General features: G+C 41.1%; 4 protein-coding genes across 4 annotated transcripts; all 4 read left to right on the top strand.

Moving 5' to 3' along the window:
* Window positions 1-1749: 1749 nt before the first annotated feature.
* ATC70_005651 (uncharacterized protein) lies at window positions 1750-4736 on the top strand (the record flags this gene model as incomplete). Its single annotated transcript, XM_064824936.1, has 6 exons — window positions 1750-2559; window positions 2691-3387; window positions 3442-3809; window positions 3866-4017; window positions 4072-4460; window positions 4519-4736. The coding sequence occupies 6 exons, from the start codon at window positions 1750-1752 to the stop codon at window positions 4734-4736; spliced, it is 2634 nt and encodes an 877-aa protein (XP_064680313.1).
* Window positions 4737-5004: 268 nt separating this feature from the next.
* On the top strand, window positions 5005-6169 carry RPS11B (40S ribosomal protein S11-B; the record flags this gene model as incomplete). Its single annotated transcript, XM_064824935.1, has 4 exons — window positions 5005-5064; window positions 5126-5270; window positions 5324-5434; window positions 5490-6169. 4 exons carry the CDS (start codon window positions 5005-5007, stop codon window positions 6167-6169), a joined length of 996 nt encoding a protein of 331 aa, XP_064680312.1.
* Window positions 6170-6416: 247 nt separating this feature from the next.
* On the top strand, window positions 6417-8844 carry ATC70_005649 (uncharacterized protein; the record flags this gene model as incomplete). The annotated part of the gene is made up of 9 exons (XM_064824934.1): window positions 6417-6672; window positions 6733-6784; window positions 6845-6905; window positions 6963-7023; window positions 7103-7384; window positions 7448-7708; window positions 7766-7884; window positions 7948-7990; window positions 8048-8844. 9 exons carry the CDS (start codon window positions 6417-6419, stop codon window positions 8842-8844), a joined length of 1932 nt encoding a protein of 643 aa, XP_064680311.1.
* A 1590-nt stretch (window positions 8845-10434) lies between these two features.
* Window positions 10435-12063, top strand: ATC70_005648 (uncharacterized protein; the record flags this gene model as incomplete). Its single annotated transcript, XM_064824933.1, has 1 exon — window positions 10435-12063. The coding sequence occupies one exon, from the start codon at window positions 10435-10437 to the stop codon at window positions 12061-12063; it is 1629 nt and encodes a 542-aa protein (XP_064680310.1).
* Window positions 12064-12097: the final 34 nt, after the last annotated feature.

The following is a 12097-nucleotide window of genomic DNA, read 5'->3' as shown; positions in this document are numbered from 1 at the left end:
AACATTTCTTTTACTAATAATTAATTAATTAAAATCTACTTGATGTACCAGGATTTTATTATACCTGATTTGAAATGTCTTCAGCGAGAGCCCGCAAGGCGATGCCGACATAGAACGTAGCGAGATAGATTGGTTAGTGTTGAAGTACTGCAAATCATGACAAGGAAGTTGCGATTACATATATTTTAGTGGTAAGCCAGGTTGACTGGCGTTTTCAGATATTAAAATGTTCAACAAAAGCAAAAGAGAATATACGGGCTAAGCGATTGTCCTTTCAATTTCATTGTCCCCATTTAATCAGCATCGCAATCATCATTGTCATCAGCAGAGGGGCATTTAGGTCAGCCATCAGCAATGCCACCACCAAAATTGATTCAAACTCAGTTTATTTTTTTCTGTTCGAGATTGGACAAATTTCGTCTTTTCTCGACTTCTTTCATCTATTCTATGATATTCGACTATGTAAGATGCGATGATCATCTCGTACTTTCTAATGCACTTCTGGAGTGCTTTTCAAGGCGCATCAAGTGGTGGTGCCTATGTTAGATGATTTGAATGAAACCAGTGAGCAATATCAGGAAATATGAAAAGAGGTTTTTGGCGAAAATAGCCAGATTTTGCATATGAAAGCCTGACAAAAGTGGTTTCAGAGGTTGCTTTAGATCGATAGCAATACTTTGTTATAATATATAATATAGTAAAAGTCTTCAGTTTTGGAGTCAAAAACGCGATTGTTTGATTTTCGATGAAAACTATGAGGTACCCCTCATGGTTTGGAGTCGATTTTTGGTGATTCAGAAAAAAGTCGAGCAAAGGTGTCAGACAGTTACTGCGTGACGAGAGAAATTGCTTGGCGTCATTACGGCGGCTCTGAAGAGTCTATATGTCAAGATATCAGAGCTTGGAGGCTGTTAAATTTGGTTGTGCTTCATACTTTTACTGGTAGATGTATACCAAATGCAGCCTCTTAAACCGCCTATGACGAGTTTATGAGATTTTTAATGGTTACACCACATGCCTAATAAGACTGTGTATAAAACCTGGGGTATTTAGGATATGAAGAGGATCAGCGCTTGGAACAATTTGAGTATCATTGCACACCAACGCCTCTATGCATAAAGCACATTATTCTTGAGGAAATGCAGAGGATTGCCGTAATTATATAATACGAAATGTCTGTGCCCTGCTTTTTTTTTTTTTTTCTCATGAGATCCAAAAGTGATCGATTCCTATGGATGTTACCTATTTGGTTGATAGCGATGAGACATCTCATTAACACGGTATCTCCCCTTTATTAATTTTGATTATTCTTATACTCCTGCGCCTTGTATTTAATGTAGGATATATGCAAGCTGACACATTAGAGTACGGAGGATAAGCAAGGTCAATGAAACGGAGGTGTATGTAGTGTAGAGCATGTTGAGAGTAATGTTTAAAACAGCATAAAACAAGGATCCTTTTTCTTTCTCTTTTCTTCTTGTTCCTTGCTCTTTGAATTTTTTTCGTCATATTACCTTGGAAAAGCGTTATACTGCTTGCAAATAGTATGTAAGATGATATCGCACTCTGGTAAATTGCTTACTAACGTGGTTGCTGTAGTCTTGCCCGCTATTTATTGTCATTTATATCACTATCTAAATAACCACATTTAACTTTTTCTGTATTCCACATTTGTAAATAATTATAGGTAAAGCATGCACACAATTAGTACCCATGTGATTGTATTGACATGCATCCTTCAATACAAGAATGCCTGATCATAGTCATCTACTTGATGCTCAACACCGTATCAGCTATCTCGATTCTACCACTGAAGAGGAAGCAGACAAAGAAGGAAGGGGGAGAACGACACACCAAGGAGAAAAAGCATCAACCAACTCATCAGATCCAGACAAAAGAAGAAGTGATTCAGTAAATCTTTTAGATATGACGGATTACCCTTCTGTTCAACCCAACGTCATTGATGAGAAGCAATCTCGCGACTCGATAATGATTGAAAATGACAAGAGCAATGTCAACTTGCTGGACAAGAACGGTAACAATAAACCTCTGAATACATCATTACACAAGTTTGATCCACTGCAAAAGACAACAAAATCAGTAGCATCAGGCATTGGAGACAACAGCAATCCTGTCATGGATACCAAGGCCAGTGGTGGCAAAGCAATGCCTACTCGACTTCCTACACCTCGAAGACCAGTGAGCTATACACCTCTCTCAACCGACAACATACATACAAGCATAACGAATCAACCTACTATTATAACTGCCATCACCACTCATACTGCTCCTACTACTGTCGCCTCAGCACCCGCTATTCAACTTGGACCTACACCGCCTTCTTCGCCTGGTAGACGTGTTCGACATACATCTATAGCTAGACTCGTTAAACCTGTTCCTCGAGAACTGGGCAAAGCAAATCGAGAACTGGCTGAATTTGATCCACTGATATCACCCGTGCGCGACACTAACAAGATGATGCCTGCCATTGATAATTCCAAAGACGATCTGTTGACCTTGTCACCGACGATAATACCTTCTAAAAAAGGAGCTCATCATGTAAATATTGCAGAAAAAAAAAAAGAGAGAGGGGGTGGGGGTGGGATCAAGGACAAAACTGAAATGAATGCTCCTTTTTTCCCTCTCTTTTTCTCTCTTTCACTTTCTCACACACTTTTACTTTTTAATAGGCATATCCAGAGCAATCCAGCATAATTGGTGATTTGATGAAGCAGCAACAGTTAGAAAAGACGTCCATCAAACCATGTAGCTCCAATACGAGAATCCCATTGCCTAAAACTACCACTCAACAACAGCAGCCATCCAACATTAAAAACGGCCAAGATGAAACACCACACCAGATTCAGGAACCAGCGGTTGTCACCCGATCTGCTGCTGCTATAAATCAGGTGCCAAATATACCACCAAATACAACCACAACTCTTGCCACTAAATTAAGAAAACCTGAGGTGATTGTACCCAAATCCATCAAAAGACTGCCATCCAATCCCAGAAAGGAGATATCTGTACACTACACTAGACGACCCTCATTTCCTACAAACGACATTGTGCAAGACCAGCTAGATAAGGAGAGGGAAAACTCAAGACGCCTCAGCGCCAATCTGATATCTGCACAAGGTCTCATCAGCCAACCGGATGATATTACAGATGAGCATTCAGCAAACGGAATTGCGTCTGTTGGCATCAGCCGCACTGCCTCGCATGATGCTCGAATGGACAAGATACATGACAGACTACAATGCCTGGTAGATGTCCGTATTCCATCAGAAAATGAAGAACAACAGCAGCAACAACAACAGATTAATGAACCAGTCATTCATGAGTATAAGAAGGAGCATGGTAATACAGAGGTCATGAGTGCAAAGAGTAAGTTCACACTATACATTGGCTATGTATGCTTAGTTAACACTTGATGAATAGCTGCGCTGAACAAGTACAGACCATTCCTATCGCCATTTGAAAAAACAGAAATAATGCGCTACCCAGCTATTTACTATGTTGGCTCACATGCCAAAAAGCATCAGGCCTCCACTGACGAAACAGCACATAACTATGGCTATGATGACGACAAGGGTGATTATCATATTGCCGTGAAAGATCACTTGAATTATCGCTACGAAATTGTCGAGAGCTTGGGAAAGGGGTCGTTTGGACAAGTGGTGAAATGCAAGGATCACAAGATACAAGGTGATCAAGGTTTTGTGGCTGTCAAGATTATCCGCAATAAGAAGCGATTTCATGCACAAGCACAGACAGAAGTGCGGATATTGGAAAAGCTGATGAAATGGGTAAGCTTAAAGTTGTAAAAAAAGACGCTTATTTAACTTATATCTGGAGCATACAGGACCCCAAGAATAAGCATTACAATGTCAGAATGATGGATAGCTTCTACTTTAGGGATCATTTGTGCATTGTGTTTGAGTGCTTGAGTCTTAATTTGTATGAAATTCTACAGCAAAACTCATACCAAGGATTTAGCATGGGACTGGTCAAGAGGTAAGCTCATTCATGGCGGGCTGGGAGATACAGCATACTTACACCAGATGGCAGATTCGCCTTTCAAATATTGACATCCTTGAAGCTTCTGAGTGAACACAATGTCATTCATTGCGACTTGAAGCCAGAAAACATACTGTTGAAGCAGCCAGATCGAAGCGGTATTCGAATCATTGACTACGGAAGCTCATGTTATGTCAACGAAAAAGTCTACACCTACATTCAGAGTCGATTTTACCGTGCTCCAGAAGTGATATTAGGTTTGGATTATGGATTACCGATCGACATGTGGAGTACAGGCTGTATATTGGCAGAGCTGTATACTGGGAAACCATTGTTTCCGGGCGAAAATGAGCCCGATCAACTGGCGTGCATCATGCAACTATTGGGTGTGCCCAGCAAAGATTATTTGGATCGCTGTACACGGAAAAAGCAATTTTTTGGTATGTGTTGGCTATGGAATTTCTTGAAAAAACATACTTATGAAACATTCTCTGATAGACATGTACGATCAGCCTCGTAAATCAATCAACTCCAAAGGCAAGAAAAGAAGACCTAATTCATTGACCTTTACCGAAGCACTCAGACGATCCACCTATGACAATCTTGATAGAGATTTTGGAGATTTCATCAGTAAATGTCTCACTTGGGAACCTGATGAAAGATTAAAACCACATGAAGCGCTAAGCCATCCCTGGATCCAAGCGATAAAGAAGTAAAAATAAACTTCTTGTACTATATGCTATACCATAAGTCACTGCAAGACTTGCAGTTTGCCCTGTCAAATCATAACAAATATGCTATCCTTTATTCGCAACGAATCAAATCGCACATTGCATGGATTTCCGTAGCAGTTGTTGCACAGATTGAAAATCACAGTCGCGCTATCCAGAAACACGAGAAAGGGACGCCACTCGCATCTCGAATCCAATTCCTCTCTTCCCTTTTTGATTACATTATCTTTACTCTTGCACTGAACTGAAAAAAATGTCCCAAACACAAAGCGATGATGAAGAGACTGGATTCTTGTTGATTTCCAAGCTAGAGGCAAGTAGTTGAGATGACACCAAGGTGGAGGATTTGATCATTGACATATTGGCATTTGCAGTCCTCTGGCATTTCAGCAACGGACATCAAGAAATTAAAGGAAGGCGGTTACTATACTGTTGAATCGGTTGCCTATGCACCGAAAAAAGCATTGCTTGCTATCAAGGGCATTTCAGAGACAAAAGCAGATAGAATATTGGGAGAAGGTAAGCTGGAAACTACTGTTTCTATGGCACTGCGTATTTATCAAGCTTGGTAGCTGCGAAAATTGTCAATTTGGGTTTTACTACGGCAATGGATGTGCATCAACGTCGACAAGAGATTGTTACCATCACAACAGGATCTGCTGAATTGGACCGCATACTGGGAGGTTGGTATTGATTTGACTGCGGAATGGAGCGTAGGGTATTGACACTACAGCCTAGGTGGCATCGAGACAGGATCTATCACAGAGTTGTTTGGAGAGTTCAGAACAGGAAAGAGTCAATTGTGTCATACATTAGCAGTTACTGCGCAATTGCCAGTGTCCATGGGAGGAGGCGAAGGCAAATGTTTATTCATCGATACAGAAGGCACATTTCGCCCCAGTCGTATTCTTTCTATTGCAAACAAATATTCATTGAACGGCGAGGAGACATTAGACAACATTGCATATGCTCGTGCCTACAACACAGACCACCAAACATCACTCTTGATCCAGGCTGCTGCCATGATGTCAGAAGCACGATTCTCCATCTTGATTGTTGACTCTGCCATGGCGCTGTACCGCACAGACTTTGCTGGTCGTGGCGAATTAGCAGCTCGTCAAATCCATTTGGGCCAGTTCCTTCGACAGCTTCAACGTTTAGCAGATGAGTTTGGTGTAGCTGTGGTCATTACAAACCAGGTCGTTTCGCAGGTGGATGGTGGAGCTTCCATGTTCAACCCAGACCCCAAGAAACCTGCAGGCGGTAACATCATTGCTCATGCATCATGTACCAGATTGCAGTTGCGTAAAGGACGTGGTGAAAATCGTATTTGTAAAATCTATGATTCGCCTTCATTAGCAGAGAGCGAGTGCACATTTGCCATTATGGAGGACGGTATCAGCGATGCAGTCGAGTAATTCACTGTTGTGCATTTGGTAATAGCAACTGTAACATATCCCCCCCTCTCTTTCTCTTTCCAACTACCATGTACATGCCTTAATTAATTTCCCTTTCTATCTATACATCTTGTTGATCAGCTTCTTTTCCAAGGGCCAAGTGTTATCAATAAAACTCAGAATTTTTTTTTTTTTTTTATATAAATTCATTGCAAAATCATGCGTTTTGGATTTTGTCTCTTTTTCTCTTTTTCTCTTTTTCATTACAATGTGGAGACTCAAGACATTACAATCCACGGTGCCTGTACGTGCGCTCGTAAGACCTGGCTCTGCAGTGCGCTTTCCCAGATCAGCATGCAATGTTACCATCAAGAACTTGTCAACAACTGCTATTGTAGTCGCTACACAACAGCAGAAAACACGCTATCTTTCAAATTTAGGAAAAACGTTTGCTGTCCTCGCCACTTCAGCCATTACCTATGGACTTTTGAACAACAATGTACTTGCATTGGAGGCAAATGATTGTAATATTAGCTTTGGGTCATAGGCATTATGCAGTTTTACTGAATTTCACATAGCGTTAGGCGACTCCATCTGTCAAGCCATTGTCCACAATGATCTCAAAGCTTTGAAAAAGTAGGTACAGCACTGCCACCATATTGCTAGACATGAGCTCACACCTGTTTCGATGTCAAGATTGGCAGAGGACCCCAATTTCAGCCCAAATGTCTATCATCGCTACGGCTGGACTCCATTGGTAAGTCATTGTCACACGCTTTATTCTGACGTTTTCCATTGACATGGTATGTCACAGCAAGTAGCAGTGATTCAAGACAACGAGCCTATGGTCAAGTTCTTGTTGGAAAAGGGGGCAGGTATGTTTACTTGGATAACAGCAACAACAACAACAAGATGATCATCCACTTAGTTTATATATTTACACACAATTTGCAGATCCCAATCTGGAGGATCAATACTACCCCCGATCTCATCAAGCTGCCAATGTACGTCAAGTCGACTTTTCAGAGGATTTATTGCCCTACAGAGACTATCGCGATTATACCGCTCTTCATTATGCAGTGATTATTTGCAATCCCACGATTGTCAAGATGTTGCTTGACCATTTAGCTGATCCTCTGGTTCGCAACTCGCATGGTTTGACACCTCGTGAATATTTGTACTACGTTGAAAGGTTTACAGGCGAGCAAAATACAGAAATCGAGGAAATGTTGCATAGTAAGTTGGTGAGGGCAGTATAAAAAGCAAAGAGCTCACATTGCGAATTCAAACTTGTTGCAGAAAAGGAAACATCTTATCCAAAAGACAAGGCAGAGCATGATGAACGTCAACGTAAAGCCCAACTTTTAAAGGAGAAAGAATATCGCAAAAAGCACCCATTGGAAGACGCTTTGAAGGCTCGTATTGTGGGACAATTGGGACCAATTCATGCTCTTGCAAGTGCAATTAGACGCAAACAAAACGGATGGCATGATGAAGAACACCCTCTCGTATTTTTGTTCTGTGGTTCTTCTGGTGTAGGCAAGACCGAACTTGCAAAAGGTAAGAAAGACTCAAGTATCTCCGAGAGACGCTTATCTGATTACTCTTTCCAATAAGCTTTGGCGCAACATCTGCATGGCAAGCAATTAGACAAAGGGTTTGTTCGAATCGATATGAGCGAGTTTCAACACAAGCACGATGTGTCTCGATTCATTGGTTCTCCACCTGGTTATGTGGTAAGTAGTGTCAGGAGATGTTGCCTTTGTATGATATGACTCAGTTGGATTGTCTCTTAAAAGGGCTACGATGAAGGTGGACAATTGACAGAGAAGTTGAAAGAGTGTAAGTATCTTGCTAGTCTATCCGAGATCATCCATTGCTGATCTCACTCTCTTTCAGGCCCAAACGCTGTTGTATTGTTGGATGAAGTAGAAAAGGCGCATCCTGATGTATTGACCATCATGTTGCAACTGTTTGACGAAGGCCGTATTACAGATGGCAAGGGCACCACAGTCGAATGCAAAGACGCTATTTTTGTCATGACGTCCAACTTGGCACAACATGAAATTGCTGATGAAGCAGAATTATTGAGACTGGAAGCCTCCGTCTCATCCGACGCACAGACTACAGGCACTGCCACTGTGGTAGACACCAACAAGAAGCCCAAATCAGCAGAGCAAGATAATACCACAGCAGCAGCTTCAGACGACTTGATTAAACGACAGATTTCACTCTCACGTCAATTCATTGAGCACGTTATTTACCCCATTCTCTACGAACACTTTCGTCGTGACGAATTCTTGGGCCGTATCAACGAAGTCTTATTCTTCTTACCGTTCAGCGAAGAGGAATTGCGAGAGATTACATCCAGAGAGTTGTCCAGATGGGCTGAAAAGGCAAGAGCTCGCCATGGTATCACCATGACGTGGGATCCAGAAGTGGTTGATGTCTTGTCAGATGGTTACAATATTCGGTACGGTGCTCGAAGTATCAAGTATGAAGTAGAAAGAAAGGTGGTGAATTTGATTGCCAAAGCAAATGAAAATGATGATGTCTTGGACGGTGGACGAGTGCACATTGTCGTGGATAAAGCACTAGATAAAAAGCATCGTATTTGTAAGATTGAAATTCCTGAAAGAGGTGGTGATGATAGTAAGAAGCCCAGTGGAGGTGGATGGTTTGGAAGTAAAAAGTAAAGTTTGAATAAACACACCAGATTTTGGTCTTTTCTTTCCTTTAAGATTGCAGCCTTGAATCATTCATTTATGCGTATTTGGTGAGATACTCGATGCCATGCACTACAGCCGCACTTGTGATGATGATGTTATTCAACTTGAGGATAGCTTGAAGAAGTCTACTGCAAATTTGAAGAATAACGCTTGGTAACTTTAATCATCTCGACTATCCCGTCGTTGAAGCTTCGTTCAGCATTAAAATCTTTTTCATGTCTATAAAAACGCATCATCGCAACCACTTCTTTCCTTAGTTTGGGTTATTCCTTTCTATTTTTCCTTATCTTTCATCCAGCTTTGATTCATGCTTTGGAAGTAGCATGTTCCTATTATGAAATTTTGCTATAAAAACGCTGGTGCAAGTGGACTTTAGATTGGATGAGCTGCTGCTGAGAAATAGATGATTTCAATTTTGAATAGTGAGCTTCATGTAAGAACATGCTAATTACAAGCGGTTATGCGTAATATTTCGATAGACTAGGTGTTGGAAAGCATTGTGTTTAAAACTGCTTGGCGATATCTTGCTTCGTTGTAGTGTAGCAACGGTTTAAAGCTGTGCTGCGCATTTTACGAAAACAGGAAAACAACTATTGCACGCTCACTACTGATGCTATAGAGCCTTTATATCAGGAAAGTTATATGCCCAGTTTGGAGGTGTTGTTAAACATATGAACGAATTTTCACTCGCTACATTGGTTGTCAAATAATTAAGCGAGGAAAGTGTAAAGTAGCCAATATATAAAAGAACAATGTTTGGACGCTGTTTCTTGATCAACTGTCAACTCAACATGGCTTTTTCATTAGTTGAACTTTGTTCCTCTTTGTTTGCTCTATAAAATGAGACCTCGTTGGGACATCTACGGTGCTTCTTTGTAAAAATCGTTTTTTTCCACCTTTAAATTGGAGTTTACAGTGGCAAAAACACGTTTTTTTTTTTTATCAACACCATGGGAATGTCGATGTGGTGCTCAAGTCTATAAAATAAATCTAGGGCGTAGAATTTCTGATTCTAGGGACCAAAAAGAATTTTATTTGCGCCATTGTAGCAAAATTTAGCCTTGAGCGATCGTTTTTCGGCAACTTGGCAGGGGCTGACCTATTGGGTGCAGTAGATTCATGAGAACTGATGCTACAGATTCGAGTAGAGCCCTAAACGATAACTAACTCTTATGTTTAAGCACTGAGTATTTCTACATGTAATTTGGTACAGGTCTAGTACATGCTTTCCTGTGAAAGCCTTTAAATACATGGGAAAAGCAGGCTTGTCTGAAAAGAAGCTGTCGGTTAACTTTCAATAGAGGAACCATTCGATGCACATTTTAATTCTGTATAAACTTAATATAAGCTGGATGCAATAGTTACTGTTAAAACGGTACTTTTGAGCGATAGAAAGGTGCAAGTAGGCATCATATTGGTGTCAAGCTATTAGGAACTAGTTTATGTCAGCAAATTAATGTTGTCTCTGTAGTGGTGGCCAGTGAAAAATAAATGCCGACTTGCTTCCCCTCAACACCTACTCTTTTACTTTTATTAAACTCTTTTGATAACCACAATATGCTTATACCCTTTGAAGTCGTTCGACATATATCTCGCTACCTATCAACAAAAGAAATGCTAGAGTGTCTTTTAGTATGCAAAAGCTGGCATCGACCCATGTTCGAGTCCTTATTCAACTTGGTTACCATCAAAACATGCAGATCCTTTCGAGCATTTTTATACGTTATCGCTCATCACGAACTCACGCCAGGCAAATTTGTAAAGACACTCGAGCTCTACATTGAAGATTTCAACGAAAGGCCAGTGACATTTACAGAATTCGAGCTACTATCACGGTACTGCTCCAATCTAAACGAGCTGATGTTCTCACACAATAAATATTGGCGTTGCATGAACGACCTTGATTTATCCACCATTTGGCTGCATTTACGAAAAGTACCCATTTCGCGCAACAGAGCTTCTTTGGAGGTATGCATCAAACTCAAAGACAGATTAGAGCAAGTGGCCTTCTATGCACAAGACCAGTCAATACTATTCTTCATGACCACCTCACCGCACTGTCCCAGACTACTGAAGATGGATGTTGCGACATGCCATTTACTGTTGACAACAGATGCATTGAAATCAATACATGTCTGTGCTCCATTGCTTCGAGAATTAAGCTTGATGGTGTGCATGGAGAACATCAGTGATCCTCCTCCTCCTCTTTCGCTTGTGGACCGGCACATGAACCATGTACAAGAGTTGAAATGCCTTATTCACCACCCAGATTCAGCATGGTTTCCCATCATAAAAGCTACCTACTACGACATTGACAAACTAACCATGATTATTAGCAACGTTACCCCACGACATGCTGGCTACACTGCCAGACAGCATACCAAGTTCGAAATTGTGCGATCACTGATAGATCTGATAAAGAGCACCTCAATCAGAGAACTGGAAATGGACTTCAAATTTGTAGACGACATATCATTCTTACAGGCTGCTACTGCGACGTTGCTGTACGACCAATGCAACGACCTGGGAACGGCAATGCCTGTTTCCGTCAAGGCATCTTTTGTCGTGCCTGGCGACTTTGACTGCCATCACCAATTCTTGGCAAAACTGACAAGATCAGAGACACATGAACAGCAGAAAAGGGCTCACCATCAGCTAGAGTATCGCTTTATTCGAGAATCTGATGAAGAGGACGATGAGCACAATGTCAGTGAGCTGGACTTATTGGCATATACTATCATCAGCCCTATCAACAAGCTCGTGACAGAACTTAGTCTGGATATTGGCATTGGAGGTGATTTTTTATGGTCTTCTGTGATTACCAAGAAACGTTGCGTGTGCTTTGATCAAGTGTTGAGCTACTTTACACACCTGGAGTCATTGACACTCTCATCCCATTTGTACGAGTTTTGCGGTGACTGCATGCAGAGCGACGTCAAAGTTACAGTATCGAGTCCAGTCAAGAACGCCAAACATAAATCCTTAATAGCCCTGACAGTCAAGAACATCTCTATTGACAAGTGCGTCTATCAATATTTATTCAAAAACTGCGTCCAGCTATCTACATTGAGACTTATCGATTGCCAGATCGACGATGAAACTACGTTGATTTTGGAGTGTTTATCATTGGAGTCGGATGTACTGCTCGAGATTAATCAGGATCCCAGTAAAATCGCCATAATTTAGTTGACTGAATAAAGTGTTTTTTTTCTACAGTTTT

The sequence above is a fragment of the Mucor velutinosus genome (assembly GCF_035048745.1).
Source record: "Mucor velutinosus strain NIH1002 chromosome Unknown tig00001544, whole genome shotgun sequence".
In the NCBI taxonomy this organism is placed as follows: domain Eukaryota; kingdom Fungi; phylum Mucoromycota; class Mucoromycetes; order Mucorales; family Mucoraceae; genus Mucor; species Mucor velutinosus.
This window is presented reverse-complemented; position numbering and strand designations above follow the sequence as displayed.